This window comes from Schistocerca gregaria, chromosome 6 (genome assembly GCF_023897955.1).
Source record: "Schistocerca gregaria isolate iqSchGreg1 chromosome 6, iqSchGreg1.2, whole genome shotgun sequence".
Taxonomy (NCBI): domain Eukaryota; kingdom Metazoa; phylum Arthropoda; class Insecta; order Orthoptera; family Acrididae; genus Schistocerca; species Schistocerca gregaria.
This window is the reverse complement of record NC_064925.1, coordinates 223,810,266-223,834,574: the sequence shown is the minus strand read 5'-3', so window position 1 is coordinate 223,834,574 and position 24,309 is coordinate 223,810,266. Positions and strand designations below refer to the sequence as shown.

The 24,309-nt window shown below is 41.1% G+C and overlaps 1 protein-coding gene across 1 annotated transcript in view; it reads right to left on the bottom strand.

Moving 5' to 3' along the window:
• LOC126278339 (palmitoyltransferase ZDHHC23-B) overlaps positions 1–24,309 on the bottom strand; it is a 74,760-nt gene that overhangs the window by 43,772 nt on the left and 6,679 nt on the right. Inside the window, exon 2 of the mRNA XM_049978377.1 lies at positions 8,095–8,380. Within this exon, the coding sequence (XP_049834334.1) occupies positions 8,095–8,380 (286 nt within the window). The remainder of the gene's footprint in view (positions 1–8,094; positions 8,381–24,309) is intronic.

Sequence of the window (24,309 nt, the reverse complement as noted above, 5' to 3'; positions counted from 1 at the left end):
ACAAAACTTAAAAACCCTAGACACACACGTCTCATCATTAGCTAAAACAGAAGGCAGATCGCCATCAACTTGTGCTTCTACCTGTGCATCACAGTATAAAATGCAGTCTGTTGAAATGTGCCGGACAGAGATGTGCACACCACAAGCATCACAAAACGGAGGATCCTCCCGCCGTAATAAAAAGCTATGTGTGAGAGGACAGTGCCTGATCCGAAGACGTGTGAGGGCCACCTCCTCCCGCCTGAGCAACCGGCAGGAGGAACGCCACGGCCGAGTGGTTGACTTTATCAACCGCAGTTTATTGGCTATCACCGCCAGCCATTCATCCTCCCACAACTCAATGCACTTCCTGTGGAGTGCAGCGATGACTGACTGCAAGGGAATAGGACACTGGACCACATCCTGCTCTCTGCAGGCCTCCTTGGCAGCCCGATCGGCCTGTTCATTGCCCCATATGCCGACATAACCAGGCACCCAGCAGAAGGATACTACTGTACCCCGCCGTTCGACCAAGTACAGTTGGTCATGTATCAGCTGGACCATCTCCTCAGTTGGGTACAGATTCTGCAATGATTGTAAGGCACTAAAAGAATCGAAGCAGAGAAGAAATCTTTCGCCCCGAACACGATTCATCTGCTCCAGTGCCTTCATATCACGTGGAGCTATGCTGCGAAAACGGTATATTCAGCAGGGAGGCAAATCCGGGTAACTTTATCAGGTAACACTACAGAACAGCCAAGGAAATTCTCCTGTTTGGAGCCATCAGTGTAAATGACAGTGAAACCGTGATGCACATCTAAAATGTTAAAAAACAGAGATTGGAATGTAAAATCTGGTGTACGATCTTTCTTAAAATTAGTCAAATCTAAAATAAGTTTGGATCTCTGGAGGAGCCAAGGTGGAGATCTGCTCCAACCACGAGGCAAAACACGAATACCAGCCATAGACATTGCAGCGAGGCAATCCTATGCACGAATCCCATAGGGCTGCGTCGCATGTTGCCGATTATGAAATAACTGCCAGAGGAGGCTGAGCAACGGTATGGTACGCAGTGGTGTATGGTGTGGACAAAGTTTTATACGCCTGGCGCACTGTAAGTAGCTGTCGCCGCATATGAAGTGGCATATAGTACCTGATGCATTATCGATTCTACCCATAGGAATGGAAGACTTGAAATGTACGGAAGGGCCCAGTGTCATTTTTGCCATTAATTTTATGTCAGCAGATATCCAAACATCAGGATAAAAGAGATGGTTCAAAGAATAATAGAGAATATCCATCATGATCCTTATTTCACAGAAATATTTTCTATGTGTATTCAGAACTCGTTACCTCCTAATCAATTGGAAAAATGGAAAATTGTAGATAATAACTTGTTTTTAGAGAGGCAGTGTAACATCACAGCTTTGGCATTTATGTATTACGAAGGTAATGGAAGATGAACTTGTACGGTATGTTCACACAGGGTATGGACACCTTGCAATCAAAAACAATGCATCTCTCATATGAATAAATTTTATTATTTCAAGAAACTAGGGCACAAAATAGCAACTTTGATTAGAACCTGTGAAACTTGCCAAAAAGTGAAAGAGAGTAATACTCACGTGAAATACAGAATGAATCCTATTATCCCTAAGTCATTACACAACCTTAGAGCAGCAGATTTCTTTGGACCAATTGAACAAGGAAAGGGAGGAGTATCATATTTTTGGTTATCAGAGAATGCTGGTCAAAATATGTTAAACTATATCCTATTATGAGAGCAAATATGCAGACAGTTATAAACCGTTTACAACAATACTTTATAGAAGTAGGTAAATCAAAACGGTTTCTTACATATAACAGAACACAATTTGTGAGCAACAAATTTAGAGAATTCCTAGCTTGGGAAAGTACTCAACAAGTGTTAATACCCAATTATAACCCATCATCAAAACTGTGTGAATGGGTAATGAAGGAAACTGGGAAATTATGTCGTACATACTGCCATGAAAAAACATACTTTGTGGGCAACTAAAATTAGGGACTTTGAATTTATCCTAAATGAATTACCCCATTTATCAACTGGGTTGACAGCTTTAGATGTTATAGGCAAACCTTTCGTAGGAGAACCTTTAAGTATTTTAATTGGCCTCAACAACCTAGTGTCAATTACAAAGTAAATCAGGAAATAATTTCTAAAAATTTGATTGAAAAGGCACAACAAAGAGTAAGCAAGTATAATGAAAAGGCTGTGGAACCTCAGTACCAAGTCAATGACTGGGTTCTTATAAAAGAACATCTTCCCAGCTTGACTCTGAAGAAAGACACTCATAAGTTTTTTCAAAAATATGACAGACCATAGCGGGTACAAACGGTGGTCCATCCTAAGAAGTAATTTTTAGTAGATCCCACAACTGGATTAGAAAAGGGGAAATGCGATGTAAAGGATGTAAAATTGTATATCCCCCCAGGAACGTTAACACACTGAGTTAATGGGCGGAGTGACGACTTGAGTTGTTTTTGGTGTTTCTTCCAAAATAGTTTTCCTGAAGCGAATTCCTCTAAAATCTAAAACTATCCTATAATCTTATTGCTTTAAAGAAAAACAAAAAAAAGAGAAAAAGCTGAATATCACCATATAATAGAGAAAACTTAAGAGAATCACAAAAAAAGAAAAAGTGATGTTTAGGCAAAATAAATTGAATAGAGTATTATGTTTGTGGAAAATATAATATGATGTGACTAACTGAAGAATCGTTATACCGAAGTGTATAGCTTTTCTATTTTGTATCAAGTATTTTATACCTTTTATGAGATGTGATATAGATAGGAGGCTTTGTCTAAATTTTGAAGGTGTGGGCAGTGTAGCTAAAAGCTTGCTTTACAAGAACAGATAAATCATGACTAACACAAAACACACATCACACCTTTCAAACAACTCTCACAAAAAAGTGTGCCCGAATCTTCTTCATTTGCTGTTTCGATAGGGTTGCTAGCATTTCCTTCCGGGACCTCATCAGCAAGTGCTGGATAAGAGGATCAATTATCGATCAGGGCTGAGTGAGATATCGATTACCGTACATAATTTTAAAAATGTAAGCGACATAACAGCCGGGATTTTCCGAAGTAAAATAATGGTGTGAACAATGTGATTTAAGTCAATAAATTTATGAATGTCATTTTCTATTATTTTCCACAAGCACCCCGAAATTCATTTACTTGTAAGTATTTGCAAATAATCAACAATAAAACAAAACCAATCGTTCCTTTTCAGGACCACCAAATCTTAAATGGGAATACGTTCATGTTTAGTTAGCGAGGAGTTAGTCTTTTCCTCAGTTAGTCTTTTACTTTGTTTACTCTGTTAGTTAATGAGTTCACTCGTTAGTAAGTAGGATATTTGGTTAGTTAGTTATCTAGTCAGATGACTTGTTTGATAATTAAAAGTTGTGTGGCCTCATGACCACAAAACAAACTAAACTTATCCGAATCCGCGGAAAAATTAATATTTTTGTCAACATTTGTAAAACTCTGATTCTGATTCCTCTCTCTCTCTCTCTCTCTCTCTCTCTCTCTCTCTCTCTCTCTCTCTCAAACCCCACCCTGAGTGAGAGTTTTAGTTTGGCAAATCAAAATTTACAAAGTAAATAAGTGTTTTTTATTTATCCCTAACCATTTTCCACGCAAAAATGCGAACATGGATTTTCTTGAATTACAGTGCAACTACCAAGAATCAAAATAAATGTTTAAGACAAAATGCATGTAGTTTTTTATGTAGAATCTGATTCTGCAATAAAAAATGGGGGTTCCAAATTGAAATTTTAAAGTTGCCTCCTGCCCCACCTGCAGGGAGTTGGAGCAGCAGGATAATTCTGGCAACGGCAGAATCTGATATATAATAACCTTGTTTTACTTCCTCTTGAGTTTGCTTAACTGCATAATGGCCTTTCTCTTGTTCAATCTTGATGATTTCATGTTGCACAGTGCATGGAATGATCAAAGTCTCTTTTCAGTCAGAGAACTTGAAAAGAATTCCATTTATCATTAAAAAGTGATCATAAGGCCATTATCTGAGAATGGATTTGATTGCTGCTAAATTATCATCCTCCTCTTGAGCTCTCCATTTCTTGCTATTAAACCATCTGCAAAACCAAATGGCACATTCACAACAAAAACTTACAGTGTCTACATGTTTCATTCTGAAACAGGACGGTGTAGGAATACTCTTTCAAGGCTAAAGCTCATCTTCATAATCTTGATTACAAGTCCTTCTTATCCATAGTCTTTTGGAATGCAACAGACTCCATTGCAATTTTAAAACATATTCCTAGCAAATACATCCAGAATTTCCTTACGGCATTAACAACAGCTAAAACTTGAAGCTCTTTATTTTTTTTACTCATATACATGACTGGATGGGACTTGTCATCACCTTTTGTATTCAAACAGCTCCAAAACCTTCTTAGCTTGTGTCCGCGTGTAGTTCAGTTTCACATTTTGGGCTGTAGATTTTTGAAACTGGATCAGATGGAAAAATATCTTTCAGTATCTTAAATGCTTGCCTCTGTTCTTCCTAAAACCTATATTCTCGATATTCCTCAGCAAATTGCTCCGGGGGTTTGGCAATTGAAGAGTAATTTGAGATAACCTTGCTGAAGTATCCTGTTAGACCTACGAAACTTAATGTTGCTGCAACAGATTTCAGTGAAGTTTTGAACATGTATTGTCTTCTCAGGAAGAGGTAGGATATGCCCACACTGTATAACACACCCAAAAATTGAATAGTTCTCTTCAAGAACTGGAATTTTGCAAAATTAATTTCCCAGCCATATTCTGCTGCAATTTCTAACACTAAACAAAGCCACTGAAGTGCCTAATCACCACCCTTTGTTGGTATTACGATAGGGTCTATGTAACTAGATGTTCTCTTGAGCCAATGCCCTCTCACAAACGAGGTATATTTTTGGCTTTCTTCTTCAACATCAATTTGGGGAAAAAAAAAACCACACACACACACACACACACACACACACACACACACACACACACATTCATGCAGTCTAGTGTAGAAAACATGAAAACATACATGCGTCTTGTAGTTTATCTAAAAGATCTTATATGAAAGGCACCGAGTAACAACCTTTCACTGTGATCTTGTTTAATGTTCTGTAGTCTATACAGGCACAAGTCTCCATTTTTCTTTCATACAACTACAACCTGGATAGCATATTCAGACGAACTTTGTTCTATTATTCCTTGATCAAGGCATTCTGGGACTTGGTTGTCAAAAATTTCTCTCTCTCCTGGTGATGGTCTTCTGGGTCTACTATATACTGGTGGTTACTCTCTCACAATCTCTCCTGGTGATGGTCTACTAAACAGGGTGTCCCAGCTATCCTGCTCACCCAAAATACCTCTGGAACAATAACAGCTATTGGAAAACGACTTTCACCGGTATCAATGTAGGGCTGGGGCCCATGAATGTACATATTTGGAAACATTCTAAAACGAAAGCATATGTGTTTTTTAACACAAACTTACGTTTTTTTTTTTTTTTAAATGGACCTCCTATATTTTTTCTTCAGCAATCCATAGCATGACAAAGTACATACACAATGGCGTTGATTGCATCGCAAGATTCCCATTACATCCCGAGATATTGAGACGCGAAGTTGACGCTTGAAACACCCGACATGCGTTGCTAGCGCACGTCCTGAGGCTCAGGCATGAACCCCATGCTGCCCGTACTCGTGATGTGATTGACATGCGTAATCACACTTCCAAACTTATCACCCACAGGAAAGGCATTCTTAAAATGACTTCCATCTTCAGTCTGCTCTCCACAAACCACTCTTTTGCTTCCATAGGCATATGAAACAAGAAACAATATCACCAAAACTCATGACTTTTCTGATACATGGACGATGATACAAAAAGTATGAAAGTGAGTAACTAACCTTAAAATTTTTAACAACGAAACCAGCTTAAGTTCATTTTGCACTGTCCTTTTCAAAAACCACTGTAATTGATCAGCATCTTCTGCCAAAACAATATACTAGATTCAATGATTCTCACTGGCTACTGTACATCACACCAACACAACAACGGAACAGTTGCCGACACCATAAGCGTATTTTCACTTGTGATTCATCGTATCAAATTTGTTGGTTGTCAGATATATCCAGCTGTTACTTTCAAAAATGTGGAGATTTCTGAGGTTTCAATTAGTGGTATTTTAATAGGAAAGCTTAAACAAGAAGAAATGGCATAACTTTCATTGTCAGATACATTTCGTTGTTTTTCCAAATATATGTAGATGTATGAAGGTATGACCTAATGAAACAGATAAATATATGTTTAGAAGCACTTTTATTTTATAAACAACACTTAAACAAACTTACATGAAAACAAAAGCACTGTTGAATTAACCATTAATAAAATTTTTAAACTTTCATTATATCACTCTGTTGCCATGGGCAAGGGTGACCCTACAGAAATAAATGACCCACTTGAAGCATTTAATACTGCGGTTGCATCAGTTCAATTACTTATAATCTAGTAGACAACTGTCTAATATTGGGATTGTACTGCAGGCTCATAATCTGGGTAATTTTCTTGCAAAGGATGATAAATTTTCTGTCACCTAGCCCATTGCTTATTTTATATTACTGCTACTGACTTGGATGTAGTGTAACACAATTTGTCACTGTGTTAGCTGGAGCAATAATGAAGGAATAGCTATGAGCTCACAATTGTAAAACAACAAATGAATGGCACAAGACAATGGTATTTGTGGTTGGTGACTTTGCACACAGAAGCACCTTCTCGAAGGTTAAGGAGATTGTCGTGCTGTTTTGACACACCAGTGCACAAAAACAGGAAAGAAATTGTTGCTTAGCATCTCAGCTCATTTACAGTCACCCAGCTAAAAGTATTTTAGCAAAATTCCAGCACATTTATACGCAGCTTTCACTGTCAAAGTCTCTAGTACACCATCAAATTTTTTGCAAGTCACTGCATGGAAGTCTGGCAACAAAACACACTATTTACTCACTGCATATATAGAAGCAATACAATCTGCATTTGCCAGATTTCATAATACTGGAACTGACTGTTCTGGAAAGTTCCCAAAGTAAATAGATTGTACTATTCCTGTGACTGTCTACTCTGCACTATGATCTCAGATGCTTAACCGACGCCCATGACTACTTCATTATGGAAAATACAGTAAATCACATTATCATCTCTGATGGACAAAAACAGTTTCAACAATAATTGGTGCCAGAATTAACTTCAGAACCAGTAGCCCACAGAATGGGGACTGCCTATCATTCACAGATAATATGCCACTTAATATATTATTAATATTACGATTTATATCCTCCTCAGTATGACACTCAAGACAGCAGCTGAATAAGAAACTGTGCAACAAAGAAAAGGAGAGACTAAAAATCTTACTCCTTCTTCCTATTCGAAGAGTCTTAATAATGAAATCAACTGGCACACTATTTCTACTTCAACCAGATGATACTCAGGATGATTAATCAAACATCTACACATTGCTTTTGAAAGACACAGTGATGATAAGGATACAACATGACTGGAATGTGATTATACTGCTAGAACAAAGACCACAGATCCATACACAAGATTTTGCAATAGGTTTTTAAAAGGCTTCTGTAGTACCTGTTTGATACAATCATTAGTAAATAAGTAAAGTGCAACTTCAAAACTACTATATGCATCAATAATGAAAATGTCAACAGAAGATGAAGAAAAAGTTGTCCACACAACACAAGAAACTTGTCTTTATGATGTAAGTTATTCATATTTTACGGCACACAGACATCATCTGGTTAACAGATTATTGTCAGCTACCCCATCTAATCCTCTCACTGCTACAATCTTCATTGGACCCATCCCCCTCCCTCACCTGCCCTCCTCCCCCCCCCCCCCCCCCCCACCCTCCGCCTCTTACAAGGACAGAAAATGGAGGGTCCATATTTAACGTCAGCCAAACATTGTAAGCCACATGTTATTCTTTATTCAGTTAACTAACAGCTTGAGACGTGTCATCATTTGTCACAAGAAGTAAACAACTTCACCACTCACCAGTACTGGCAGTACTACAGAAGAAACCATCCATGCAACAAAATATCGTGGTGGTACACAATGTAGCATTAATCGAGCAGCCAGTGGCACAGAACCCAATGTCAAAACTGTCCACCACGGTCCTTGGGCTGCCATCAGACCAATTAATGCCAGTAACAGTGGTGGCAGAAACATTTCTGGTGCAAGGGGTCGTGCACCACGTAGCCAAGGAATTCGCATTCGGTCACATATAGTTACCATGACCGCATGGAAAAGAGATACAGGCACTTTCCGACACCGGAACAGCCTGAAAAAGGATTATTTTTGAAAATTTGTTGGTTATATTACACAGATTAAACACTAATCACATAGTTATTAATACAATAGAATGAGTAACCTATTTGTTCCAAAGGGCTTTTTAACCCCAAACAGCTATTACACTAGGAAACTGAAACAAATAGATAATGACAAATGAGACATAATTAGATGTGTCCATCTGCAGGGATGCTGAATAGGTACAAAAGTAACAGTTATAATTTGATAATCCAGATGCTAATGAAATTTTGTAGAATTTCAATTATAATTATTATCATCATCATCATCATCATCATCATTTTGTGACTGTGCCAACTTCCTGCCCTGTCATACACTATGTGATCATAAGTATCCGGACACTCCCAAAAACATACGTTTTTCATATTAGGTGCATTATGCTGCCACCTACTGCCAGGTACTCCATATCAGCCACCTCAGTAGTCATTAGACGTTGTGAGACAGCAGAATGGGGCACTCCGTGGAACTCACAGATTTTGAACATGGTCAAGTGATTGGGTGTCACTTGTGTCATACGTCTGTATGCGAGATTTTCACACACCTAAACATCCCTAGGTCCAATGTTTCCAATGGTGAAGTGGAAACATGAAGCGACACATACAGCAGAAAAGCATACAGGCCGGTCTCATCTGTTGACTGACAGAGACCACCGACAGTTGAAGAGGGTCCTAATGTGTAACAGACAGATATCTAACCAGACCATCACACGAGAATTCCAAACTGCATCAGGATCCACTGCAAGTCCTGTCATTTTGGCGGGGGATGAGGAAACTTGGATTTTATGGTCGAGCAGCTGTTCGTAAGCCACACATTGCGCTATTTAATGGCAAACAATGCTTCGCTTGGTGTAAGGAGAATAAACATTGGAAGATTCAACAGTGAAAAAATTTAGTGTGTAGTGACGAATCACAGTACACAATGTGGCGATCCGATGGCAAGGTGTGGGTATGGCAAATGCCCAGTGAACGTCATCTGCCAACGTGTATAGTGCCCACAGTAAAATTTGGTGGCGGTGGTGTTATGGTGTGGTTATGTTTTACATGGAGGAGCTTGCACCCCTTTTTGTTATGCATAGCACTATCACAGCATAGGTCTACATTGATGTTTTAAGCACCTTCTTGCTTCCCATTGTTGAAGAGCAATTCGGCGATGGCGACTGCATCTTTCAACCTGATCGAGCACCTGTTCATAATGCACGGCTTGTGGCGGAGTAGTTATACGACAATAACGCCCCTTTAATGGACTGGCCTGTACAGAGTCCTGACCTGAGTCCTATAGAACACTTTTTGGATGTTTTGGAATGCTGACTTCATGCCACGCCTCACCAACCGACATCAACACCTCTCCTCAGTGCACCACTCCATGAAGAAGGAGCTGGCATTCCCCAAGAAACCTTCCAGCCTCTGATTGAATGTATGCCTGTGAGAGTGGAAGCTGTCATCATGGCTAAGGGTGGGCCAACACCATATTGAATTCCAGCATTACCAATGGAGGGCGCCACGAACTTTTAAGTCATTTTCAGCCAGATATCTGGATACTTTTGATCACATAGTGTATGTTCTTAGGCAAGTTGTAAAACACTACAATCAGCATACACAGCTTCACTCTTTATTGTAAATTATTTTAAATCTTGTTATGTGGTTGTACAGTTCAGGGATCATCTGAATGACTTTATCACTGCTAATGAACGCCATGTGATTATGTAAGAAGTCAACCACAACATTACTACTGTTCATTTTTGCAAATATATTAACAACTTAAAATAACATTTTCTGTGCTATTCCAGAAAATACTATTTTAACAAACAGATATAAATATGTTCCAGAAGGTTTTGGCATCTACGTTATGCATACATTGCTTGACTATCTGTAAAGAAGAAGAAGAAGAAGCACAAAGTAAGTAAGTTAGGCTAGACTTCTGCTCACCTTGTGAACAGCGAACAGGCACATTTAAAAGTAGATTGCTGGATATCTTTTCAGCATTCATTCATTACATGAAGAATGACACACGCACACACACACACACACACACACACACACACACACACACACACACACACAAACACTCTCTCTCTCTCTCTTTGTTTGCTGTGCTCCACTGGCATAAGTGATGATCTTGGCTGGGTCGGTTAGTGCACGTAAGAAAGTGTCAGGGGAGTGGGAGGTTTGCAAGGTATGGGTGGGGGAAGATGTTGCCATGGGAGGGAAAAAGGGAGAGAAGAATAGTAATAGAAAAGGTCTATGGGGTGATAGAAAGTGTGTGCGAAGCTGCAGTAGAAACAGAGGAGGAGGAGGACTGGTACTAGTGAAGATTCACGTATGGAGGTCACAGGAAATGTTGCACAGTCCCCACCAGCATAATTAGAAAAAAAGTGTTGTTGTTGGGAAGGATCCAGATGGTACGAGCTGTGAAGCAGCCACTGAGGTCAAGCATATTGTGTTGCACAACATACTTAGCATTAAGTGGTGGACTGTCCCTAGATCATAGTTTGACTGCGGCCATTAATGCAAATAGTCAGGTTGTTAGTAGTCGTGTCCATGTAGAATGAGTCACAGTGGCTGTTTACACAGGTGGTCCTGCCTGTGAAAGGGTTGGAAGTGTCTGTGAAAGAACTGGAATAGGTGGTATAGCCTGTTCACAGAGAGATGAAGAAGAGCTTTCCAGTTCTGGATTGCACTAGTTGGCCAACTTCGGCCCGTCCAGAACCTTGTGTATACTGCAATTGCAAGGTGATTGTTGTGCTATGTTGTGTCACAAATTAATACATCTCTCAGTGAGTGATGAAGCAATTACCAGCCCATCAAGAGCAGTGCTAGGTACTCTTCACTTCTCGGAGAAGACCAATGGTTGAACTTTATGGAGAGGAGCTGGAAAAATTGTTAACAACACTTTTGAATGTTGCAAGCGAGAGAGTCAAAATGAAGAGCTGCTCCAACCTCTGTCCCAACTGATGAGGTGAATAGTGACATTCGCGGGAATAGCATCAGCTCTGTGAAGAGAATTTGGATTCTTCCTAAGATAATCCTGAGAAATCAATTTAAATACTGAGAAAAAAGAAGTTCCACTTTTTTAGTTCGTACTTTGAAACTGCTTTCCCCATTGTCTGAATTACTTTAAAATGGATAGTTTGTTAGTGTGCGTAAGAGCACCATTATTTACTGTAGGAACTGTTTGTACTATTTCTCTTACAAGGAGAGGTCCCAAGGAGTGAGAGTGACTTTCAGAAATCGCTTATGTGGTTGTGTAGGTATTACGTCACATCCTGCAATCACTTATCCTTGTGGGCCCTCGTTTGTGTGTAATCAACAAATATGTCCAATGACAATCTGTTTTTAATCTGACAGTGAATTCTTTCCATTAAAAACTGTTGGTAACTGGTGATTGTACTGCAGGAATGTCCAATAACTGAAAACAAATTAATGAAAGCTTGACAGTCTAATCACACTTGCAATAGACAAAATCATTATTGATAGATCTGAATAGCACAGTAGTGTAGATAATAAGGAATAATCAGGAAGATAATGAGACAGATTGTGACAATGAGTGATTTATGTATATTTACAATTTAGTGTTACATATATTAATAAATCTTCAAAACTATGAGTCCTTTTAGTGATTTCTATTACTGGCTGTTTTTAATTTCAAATTTTCTGTGAGAACTGATACAGAACCAGCACTGTCATTCAACAAGAAACTATCAATTTCAATTTCATGACTACTGTAAGCTTTAGTTACACCTCAGTTTTTACTTTTGTAGATGCACAATATTTGACAATTGACAGCTGGCACTGTGGCAGTAAATTGTACTGTCAATATTGCTTGGAGCATATGTTGACATGTGAGCAATATTCTAGTGCCAAAAGGTGTGCCACAAGAGCAGCTTGTGCCTCCCATACTGTCCGTCACCCCTTGATGGACTATGTGCTGGGAATTGGTGGGCAGAGCTTGCTTCTCTTGCTCTCTGCAGTCACATCAGAACTTGTTCCTCTCTTCGTGAACAGACTATAGTGAGAGGATTGAGAGGATGTACAGGGGTGTAAGCCATGCGGCAACAATTAGGCAGGAGGGGTGGACAAAGACATTGCATAGGTTGGGTGGACTCTGAAATATCACTGTGTGAGGGACAGGGAGGATATTTCTCACTTCAGGGCACAACAAGAGGTAGTCCAAATCCTGGTAGAGAAAGTGATTCTGGTGTTACAGACTGGATGCTAATGAGTCACAATGGATGGAGAACAATAGATGACTGGAGAGACAAGGCAAAGGAGATATTTTTCTTATAACTGGACGAGGTGATGAGGGTAATTTTGGGCTGCAAATGCCTCTGCTAGACACTTGACATCTTTGTAGAGGTACTGCTTGTCACTGCAGATGAGATGGTTTAAGTGCATTTACAGTTTACCAGGTCATTCCATTGCATGCTGCAGTTGATAACTGTAAGCAAGATGAATGATGTGAAGTGAACATGACAGACTGTGAGTCAGTTGAAACTTCCTGGCAGATTGAAACTGTTTGCTGTACTGAGATTCAAACTCAGGACCTTTGCTTTTCATGGACAAGTGCTCTACCTATTCAGTTACCCAAACAAGACTCACGACCTGTCCTCACAATTTTACTTCTACCAGTACCTCATCTCCTACCTTCCAGATTTCACAGAAGTCTTCCTGAGAAACTTGCAGGAGTATCACTACTGAAAGAAAGGATACTGTGGAGACATATCCTTTCTTCCAGTAGTTCTAGTCCTGCATGTTTCCCAGGAGAACTTCTGTGAAATCTGGAAAGAAGGAGATAAAATTGTGAGGACACGTCATGAGTTGTGCTTGGGTAGCTCAGTTGGTAGAGCACTTGCCCGCAAAAGACAAAGGTCCTGAGTTCAAGTCTCTGTCCGGCAGACAGTTTTAATCTGCCAGGAAGTTTCATATCAGCACACACTCTACTGCAAAGTGAAAATTTCATTCTGTAAGTCGGTTGGCTGTAGTTATTCAGAATGTAATAACCTATGGTGCATAAATAAATCTAGCTGATATTCTGTTCTGTTAGCTTAGAATTTAAAGACATCATCGCAATGTTTGGCAAAAATGGAAACGAGACGTACAAGTAGGTTTCCTCGGAGTCTTTCGCAATGGCTTACATGAATAAAACGTTCTTGGTTTTCAAGCCGCGTCAATTCGAATTGAAAATTGAGAACGTTTCATTCATATAAGTAGTTTATTGCAATTAGGGATATGTATCTCAGATTACACTACACATCAATCTATTAAGCCAATCATATTTTTGTATTGAGATTCATTGGCTTCACAAACTCGTAGCAAATTGTCATATCCCAGCAAAACCTATGTTTTGAGCTTTGCTACAGGTCAGTCTGTCAGCAAATCTAGTTTTCATCTGTTCACATTCATTGGCTTCACCTACTCATGACCAAAGTGTCACCTTCCAGCCAAACCTATGACTTGGGTTATGCCTCAAGTCTGTACATCTAGTTTTCTTCCCGTTCTCCACAACCGACAACAAATCAATTCCACTGAAAGAAATCATTAAATTCAGTAATGCTCATTAGTTACTGTATACTATCAAATAACTGACTACAATCAATAGCCAACAAAAGGCCAAGTGAAAGTACTGACATGCTGTAAGTGCACTATAGCTCATGTGGTGAGCATGACTAGCAAGATAGTATTAAAGTGACTTCTTTATGTGGAGTGGGTGGCAGCTGTTGAAATAGAGGTATTGTTAATGGCTATAGGTATGTTTCAACAAAGGTAGTTATGAATCCGCCTGTGAGGTAGTGGTCAAGTTTGAGGAAAGTTGCTTGTTGGACTGAATAGAGCGAAATGAAAGGAATGGGAGAAGGTGTTGAGGTCCTGGAGGAATGTAGGTAGTGTCCTTACTCTCAGTCCAAATCATGAATTTGTCATCAGTGAAATTCAACTAGGTAAGAGGCTTGCAATTCTGGGTATCCAGGAAGGATTCTTCTAATGAAATCTCGGGCTTCCATCCAGGTAGCTGCATCAAAAATATATGACGTTTCGATGAGTGTCATTCTCATCACCCTTTGGTGAAGATGGTGAGAATGACACTAATTGAAACATTGTGGATTTTCAACGCAGCTACCCAAACGGAAGCTCAAGAAGATTTCATCAACAGCTTACACTGGGAAAGCCTACATTCACATAGGATTCTTCTAGATTACACATGAACAGGTTGGCACTGATAGTGCCATGCAAGTGCCTCCGGCTGTACTGCAGATTTGTTTGTCAGCGATGTCTTCACAGGAGAAGTAATTATGGGTGATAATACAGTTGGTCATGATGCCCAGGAAAGTGGTTCTCTGTTTGGAGTCAGTCAGCCATCGAGGATGTTGGTTCAGAGAGACATTGACAGTGACAAGCAGGACATCAGGTGGTAAAGGGACAGGAACTGTATAGAGCAGGTAAAAGAAACTGTTTGTCTTTTATATAGGAGGAAGGTTTTGGGTAACAGGCTGAAGGTATTGATCAATAATGGCACATAGTCTTACTGTGGGGGCTCAGTATCCAGTCATATTGGGGAATCCCGATACAAGGTATGAGTCTGGGAAGTGGTGAAGAGATTTTAGGGTGAACCTTGAGATTTGAGGAGGGACTTGAGATCTGACTGGATGGTTTAAAAGAGGGGGGGGGGGGGGGGGGGGGGGAAGGGACCCGTCATCGGTCTCTTGTTCTGAATAAAACAATCCACAAGGGTGAGAATGAAACAAGCAAGACTGACAACAAAAAATGGAGAGAAAGGAAAAACTACAAGAACTATGGAAGGGCAACAAACACTTAAAGGAAAAAACGGGGAGAAGAAAACCACAGAAACAGGTAGAAGAGATTAAAATGACAAAACAGATTACCGTGACTGGCTGACCATGAGAATAAAATGGAGAAGCCAGCCACTCTGCAACACATTAAAACCTCCACCCTAAAAGCACTAGGGTGGAGGACGCAGAGGGACAAAAGACATGCACTAAAACTTAGATCAAATGATGGTAATTCGGATGCGCAGGAGAACTACGAATGTGCGCAACGTAACTGGCGAGCACTTTTGCACACCTGACCTGCAATGGAGGAACTCAAGTGTCCTTGCGGAGGCTGATCACCGGACTCATCCTAAAAACTCCTGTTGCTAGTCAAATGCCACAGTGGTGCACTGGGTCAAGTAAACGCAATGCTGAGGGTGCCAGTGAACCATAAACCAGACTCCCATAGTCAAGGCAGGATTGAACAAGGGCTTTGTAGAGCTGCAGCAACGTAGGGCAATCTGCACCCAAGTTGCTGTTGCTCGGGCAGTAGAGGGCATTGAGGTGCTGCCAGCACTTCCACTTAAGCTGACGAAGGTGAGGAAGACATGTCAATCAGGTGCCAACAACCAGTCCTAAAAATCGATACGTCTCCACTACAGTGAGGGGATCATCAGTAAGATAAAGTTCTGGTTCCAGACAAACAGTAAAACACACATGACTTTGCGGACGAAAACCGAAAGCCATGGGCTAGAGCCCATGACTGCTGCTCAGCAACCCCAGTGCTAGTGGAGCAATACAAAATGCGAAGTCGTCTGCATACAGAGAGGGTGAGACGGACGGCCCTGTAGCTTCTGCAAGACTGTTAAAGGCCACGAAAAATAGAGATACACTCAATACAGAGCCCTCTGGGACCCCATTCTCCTGGATATGAGGGGGGGGGGAGGGACACTATCTGAAACACCAACTTGGACACGGAAAGTACAGAGCGACAGGAAATTCTGGATAAAAATCAGGAGCAGGCCTCGAATACGCCACTCATATAATGTGGCGAGGATACGATGCCGACAGGTGGTGTCATATGCTTTTCATAGATCAACAAAGACGGCAACAAGGTGCTGGCATCTGGAAAAAGGCTGTTTGGATGGCAGACTCGAGCGATACAAGATTATCAGTGGTAGAGAGACCCAGGTGGAAGCCGCCCTGGCACGGAGCCAGTAGACCACAAGACTCCAGGACCCAAATCAAATGCCAACACACCATACATTCCAGCAGCTTACAAAGAAAGTTGGTGAGGCTGACAGGCCGATAGCTATCCACATCAAGCGGAATTTTGCCAGGTTTGAGCAGTGATATGATGGTGCTCTCCCGCCAGTGCGATGCAAAGACGCCATCACACCAGATCCGGTTGAAGATCATGAGGAGTTTTCGGTTGTAATCAGACGAGAGATGTTTAATCATTTGACTGTGGATCCGATTTGATCCAGGAGCTGTGTTGGGGCAATGTACAAGGGCCCTGAGAGTTCCCATTCTGTAAATGGGGAGTTATAGGGTTCACTGTGGTGTGCAGCAAATGAGCGGACTCTCGCTTCCATCCGCCGTTTGAGAGTGCGGAAGGCTGGAGGCTAATTCTCTAACGCAGAGGCGCGAGTACAGAGTTGAGCAAAGTGCTCGGCAGTCACGTTTGCATCGGTAGATAACACACCATTTATGTTACCAACAGGAACACCTGTTGGGGTCTAGTAACTAAAAACTCGTTTGATCTTTGCCTGGACTTGGGAAGGTAAAGTATGGCACCCAATGGTCGACACTTACCTCTCCCAAAACTCCTGTTTCTGCCTTATGGTAAGCTGGCGAACGTCGGCACGGAGCCATTTATAAGCTATGAAATGTTTCAGGGGACGGTGCTGCTTATGCTGCTTTAGAACTTACCAACGCTCCTTAATTGCGTCAGTGACTTCTGGCGACCACCAAGAGACTAACTTTCACTGGGGGCACCCTAAAGAATGAGGGATTACATTTTCTGCCGCAGAAATGATCATTATAGTTACCTGCTCAACCACCACATCAATGTTACCGTGTGGGCGAGATTCAACGGTGAAAGTCTCCCAGAGCGCCTTGTTTAAAGCCCATATGGGCAGGCGTCCATGGGCCTCATGCTGGGGCAGTGACAGGAAGATGGAGAAATTGTAACTATCATACAGGTTGTCATGTGCTCTCCAGTGGATAGATGGGAAAAGGCCAGGAGTGCAATCCAAGAGATCAATGGCCAAATATATGCCATGTGCCACACTAAAATGTGTGGTGGCCCTAGTATTTAAGAGGCAGAGGACGAGTTGTGACATAAATTTTCGACAGTAATAACTGTGCCACCCAACAAGGGGTTATAAGTGTTAATATCTCCCAAAAGTAGGAAAGGTTTAGGGAGTTGATCAATCAGTGCAATCAATGCTTTCATGCGTACTGTATCATCTGGAGAAAGATATACATTGCAGACATTTATTTCCTGCGCCGTCCTTATCCTGACAGCTACAGCTTCAAGATGGGTTTGAAGGGGCACAGGTTCATTGCATACTGAGTTGGGACACACACAAACTGCACCTGACACACTATTATTGTTGCTGCGGCTCCTGTAATATCCCTTATAGCCACGGAGGGTAGGCATTGCCGAGAACCAGACTTCCTGTAAGGCAATCCAGAAAGCAGGTGTAAAGCTTAACAGTTGCTGTAGCTCAGCCAGGTGGTGGAAAAAAAAAATCACCGCAATTCCACTGGTGGGTGACGTTATCGTGAAGCATGAAGTGTGCAAGGAGGCAGGTTATGCCTCAGGGTCACCTGCTGCCTCTGACTGAGTTTTGTAGCCATTTTTTTCTATGGTGGATGACCAGAGGGTCCTGTTTCTTAGCGGACTACTTCTTAGTTTGCTTGCTCTCTCACTTCGCTTTAGGGGCTTGCTGGGAAGATTTCTCCGAAGCAGCTTCAGACATGAAGGAAGACCGTGAACCTCTTCGTCCAGCAGCTTTTGGCTGCTTGATCCACTGGTGAGTGTCCCTCATGGCATTAGTGGAGACCTTGGAAGAGAGGGCCCCAAGGGACCCCTTCCACACGAGAGGTTGTTGCTTCTTTGGCTGGGGAGAAGGGACCGATGTCCCCTTCATTTGGGGGGGGCTTGCTCCCAAAGTAGGTGCTTTGGGAGCAACGGAGGAAGATTTTCCCCCTACCACCAAGGGGGCAGATGTATTCAGGTAGCCCCAAAGGGCCCACTGTTCGTGGCACATAGTGAGAAAACACTGGCACTTGGGACGGTGATGGTGATGTAGCTGCAACATACGTCGACGTCAACTGAATGGGATGTAACATTTCGAATTTAAGTTTAGCCTCTGTGTAAGTAAATCGGTTGAGGATTTTGTATTCCATAACTTTCTGCTCCTTTTGGAGTACTGAACAGTCTGGCGAGCAGGGGGAGTTGTGCTCTCCACAGCTGATGCAAGTGGGAGGTGGCGCATATGGAGTATCTGGGTGCAGTGGACGTCCTTAGTCTCAACATGTGGTGCTGGAAGTGCAGCAGGACGACATGTGACCGATCTTCCAGCACTTAAAGCACCACATAGGGGGAGGGACATATGGTTTAACGTCACAGGGGTAAATCATCATCTTGACATTTTCAAGCAATGAATCACCCTCAAAGGCCAAAATGAAGGCACCGGTAGCAACCCTGTTATCTTTGGGTCCCCTGTAAATGTTCTGGATGAAATTAGCACTCTGCTGTTCTAAATTGGTGTGGAGCTCATCGTCAGACTGCATGATGGAAAATAATGCCCTGGACCATGAAACCTTCTGGCAGATTAAAACTGTGTGCCGGACGGAGACTCGAACTTGTGACCTTTGCCTTTCGCAGGCATGTTTTAATCTGCCAGGAAGCATATCTGTGCACATTCTGCTGCAGAGTGAAAATCTCATTCTGGAAATATCCCCCAGGCTGTGGCTAAGCCATGTCTCAACAATATCCTTTCTTCCAGGAGTGCTAGTTCTGCTAGGTTCACAGAAGAGCTTCTGTAAAGTTTGGAAGGTAGGAGACGAGGTACTGGCAGAAGTAGAGCTATGAGGATGGGGCTTGAATTATGCTTGGGTAGCTCAGTTGGTAGAGCACTTGCCCCGAAAGGCAAAGGTCCCGAATTCAAGTCTCAGTCCGGCACACAGTTTCAATCCGCCAGGAAGTTTCATATCAGCGCACACTACTCTGCAGAGTGAAAATCTCACCCTGGACCATGTTGGGGATTTTATGGGGAGTGACGGAAACAGAGGACAGGAAACAACAGAAGGAAATGACATACCCCGGAAAGTGTCCTCGCCCAAATAGTTGAATCGCAGGTGGAGATGCAAAGCCAGAACAAGAGATTCAGGAGATTGAATCTAAGTGCACTCATGCACCACATGTCCTTCACCATATGGCCCTCACTTCTGTAGAATATTGAAAGTAGCTGGTCAAACCATAGAATGGGACCTGAACTCACAGAGCCGAAAAGTGAGACACTCCTTTTAGTCGCCTCTTACGGCAGGCAGGAATACCTCAGGCATATTCTAACCCCCAGACCCACAGGGAATGATCATGCTGGACTTCTGGACCAGGGTCCCTGTGGCAAGGCTTTGGTGGACATGTCTGACAGTTGGTGGATGCCTCAGCTAGGTAAGGTGGCTTATGCATTTCACAACAACAGTTGTGGAGACTTATCGGAAGGTGGGATTATAAAGATGGAATCAGTTCTTATCATGGTTATTTCAGTAGATGTGAGGTTGGTTTACATGTTGAGGGATTTGGGCAAACATTGTGAAGCAAGATTTGAGCTTAGGAAATTCTGGAGAATTATCGAGGGATGATTCATGGTAAGATGCAAAAGTAAAATGAATGGGGGGGGGGGGGGGGAGTAAACAATGAAAACTAGTAACATTTTGCAAATTTCAAAACTATGTTTTGAAACTATGAATAGTCACAGGGTGTTAACTGTCTTGAGAAATGATAAAGCAGAAGGACTGGTAACTGACAGCTATGACATTAATGCTTGAAATTATTGAACTCAAAATATTTGTACATAAAGATGAAAGAATCTGAATTTTTTTGTTATTTAGAAATTACTTTGCTAAATCCCCATCCTACACGTTCCAAAAATTTCATGATATGTTGGCTGGTCATTGTACTTATGGCATGCATGATCGGAGTGGGCAATACTTGTCCGTACAAAACGTGAAATTTTTTTTTAGGTACATCTAGCTCTACTCTCACAGTCAAAAAATCATGGACACTTCAATATTTAAACCAATCGCTGATTTTAAGTAAATGTCATGCAAAACTGGTATTTCTGACTCAAAATAATTACTTTACAACATTGTAAGTGACTGGGAAAAGAATTCATAATTTTGTTTGAAAGCATTTTATAAGAATACAGAATATTTATATCCATTTTTCTTCTTATGATATTATTCGCAAATTATTATTGTCTTCTGCAATGATTCAACTTCATGATTTTCCATGAATTAAAATTACCTACAATGTAACAATTAACATTGCACTGTTGAAAAGACTTCATTTGTTTGTTGGTTTTTCATTTGCTTCTCACTGAACTTGAATAGCTGAGCTGAATTTGCACACAGACAAGGATGATGCAACAAGAGCAATTCTTGGGAAATGGAAAGTGCACACTGATTTTTTGATGATAGTCATTTGAAAGCATTAGCAGGACCATGAGGTATCATAGAGGAGACAGTTATATCTTGCAGTTCATGAGAAGCATTATTATCTATCACACCAACCACTGACTGTCATACACACAAGAAATGAATTGGCTTACTACAAAGTATTCTAATGTACATTGTGGTTTCTGCATTTCACATGCAGTAACAGGCTGCATTTTGTGGAGAACCATTCTTGCAATGTATGTGCCACTCTGGAATGCAACCCAGTGGTGACTTGATTGAATTCCTATCACATGCTTCATAGCAGACCATACTTCTCTCTTTTTTAAATGGAATTATCTTAATGTAATTTCATTTAGAATTAAAGAGTTTCATAATTGTCACTTATGTGGATATGGTGTTTGCAAATCCAGCAGCATCTCTTGTAGCATCAACAGCTTGATGCTGGAGATTAAATCTTGTTTCAAAGTGTTTACAGAGCACTTCTACCCCAGCACATGCACTTTTTCCATGACCTGTTGCTGAAAATATCTTTTTTTGTCTTAATTTTTGTACTACAGTGTTGACCAAGCTCATAGATCTGAAAGCAGTTTTTAAAATGAGATGCTGCACCATCAATAACATACACATGTTTAGGAAATGCATAGCCTCTAGATGCTATGTCATCAATTATCATGCTGACAGCTTAGCACGCATGTGCATTGTCATGAATGAGATAGCTGACTTGGTGTCACCGCCAGACACCACACTTGCTAGGTGGTAGCCTTTAAATCGGCCGTGGTCCAGTAGTATACGCTGGACCCGCGTGTCGCCACTATCAGTGATTGCAGACCGAACGCCACCACATGGCAGGTCTAGAGAGACTTCCTAGCACTCGCCCCAGTTGTACAGCCGACTTTGCTAGTGATGGTTCACTACATACTTACGTTCTCATTTGCCGAGAGGATAGTTTAGCATAGCCTTCAGCTACATCATTTGCTAGGACCTAGCAAGGCGCCATTATCAGTTACTATTGATATTGTGAAATATGTACCGTCCAAAACCGACATTAATCATTAATGGATTAAAGTTAAGTATTCCACCAGCTACATCCGTTGTTTCTAAATTATAATTTCCTGGTCCTGTTCCATACCTCACGCCAGCCTGCATGAGCTAAATCGCGTGCCTTTCGGCCTCCTCTAGTTTATTTATTGTTCCGTGGGACCAAATTAAGGAGAAGTCCCCATGGTCATGGAACAAGTCAATACATGAAATTATAACACGATATTAGAAACAGATAAAATGAAATATAAAAAACATATTCAGGTGACAAGTAAGTTTAAATAAATAAAATCAACAATGTAACAGGAATTTGCTTAATCTTTTAAATCTTCCAGGAGCTCCTCAACAGAATAGAAGGAGTGAGCCATGAGAAAACTCTTCAGTTTAGACTTAAAAGAGTTTGGGCTACTGCTAAGATTTTTGAGTTCTTGTGGAAGCTCATTGAAAATGGATGCAGCAGAATACTGCACTCCTTTCTGCACAAGAGTCAAGGAAGCGCAATCCACATGCACATTGGATTTGTGCCTAGTATTAACTGAGTGAAAGCTGCAAACTCTTGGGAATAGGCTTATATTCCAAACAACAGACGACATTAAAGGAAATATATACTGTGAGGGAAATGTCAGAATTCCCAGACTATTGAATAGGGGTCGACAAGAGAACTTGCACCACATATAGCTTGAACAGCCCGTTTTTGAGCCGAAAATACCCTTTTTGAATCAGAAGAATTACCCCAAAAAATAATACCATACGACATAAGCGTATGAAAATATTCAAAGTAGACTACTTTTCGTGTTGAAGTGTCACTTATGTCAGATACTATTCTAATGGTAAATAAAGCAGCATTTAGTTTCTGAACAAGATCCTGGACATGGGCTTTCCACAACAGCTTACTATCTATCTGAACGCCTAGAAACTTGAACTGTTTCGTCTCGCTTATAATATGCCCATTCTGTCTGATCAAAATATTGGTTCTTGTTGAATTGTGAGTTAGAAACTGTAAAAACTGAGTCTTACTGTGATTTAACATCAAATTATCTTCCACAAGCCACGAACTTATTTCATGAACTACATTATTTGATACTGTTTCAATATTACACGCAAGATCCTTCACTACCAAGCTGGTGTCATCAGCAAACAGAAATATTTTTGAATCACCTGTAATACTAGAAGGCATATCATTTATATAAATAAGAAACAGCAGTGGCCCCAGCACCGACCCTTGGGGAACGCCCCACTTAACAGTGCCCATTGGGACTGAACATCACTACCACTGTCAATATTGTGGAGAATTACCTTCTGTTTTCTGTTCTTAAAGAAAGAGGCGAACCAATTGTAAGCTACTCCCCTTACTCCATAATGGTCCAACTTCTGCAGTAATATTTTGCGGTCAACACAGTCAAAAGGCTTTGTTAAATCAAAGAAAACTCCTAGCGTTCGCAACCTTTTATTTAATCCGTCCAAAACCTCACAGAGAATATAGCTTTTTCAGTTGTTAAACCATTTCTAAAATCAAACTGAACATTTGACAGCAAATTATGTGAATTTAAATGCTCCAGTAACCTTGTATATACAACCTTCTCGATAACTTTAGCAAACACCGATGGCATAGAAATAGGTCTATAATTGTCAATATTATCCCTGTCTCCCTTTTTATAAAGTGGCTTCACTACCGAGTACTTTAATCGACCAGGAAACCGACCACTCCTAAAGGAAAAGTTACAGATATGGCTAAGTACTGGGCTAACGTACATAGAACAATACTTCAGTATTCTGCTAGATACCCCGTCATATCCATGAGAGTTCTTGGTCTTTAGTGATTTAATTATTAACTCAATCTCCCTGTTATCAGTATCATGGAGGAGCATTTCAGGTAACAGTCTCGGAACACCTTTTTCTAAGAGCGCTATATGATTCCCTGTTGGGAATCACGGTGTTGGCTCTCCTGCCAACCACAACAGCTGACAATAGCAAAACAGTGTGAAGTTCCAAGGAAGTGAGCAACACAAGTGAAAATTGATACTTGTGATGGGTGCAAGTGGTAATTTTGAATTTTGTCCTGCAAAGCAACAGACAGTTCTCAGCAAACTGGAAATGAACTAATGTGTCAGTATTCTGGGATGTGGCTGATTTTACTTCTGCTATGGCTTGCCTCTGAATCCTCTGGTTATTATTGTGAGCTATTCCTTTGACGACCCAATGCCTAACCTCTGTAACAATTTTTTCTGGCCCTACTGTCTTCTCCGCCAACTCTCCTTCCTCCCACAACACATAGGTTATGTTATTGTCACTATCCTGAAAGTGTAATGCTTCAACAGTCATCACTTCAGCACCAAGACACATTGCACACTCCTGCAACCAACACTTATTTTGCAGCTCGTTACTTAGACACAAAAGCATCAGGTCCATCT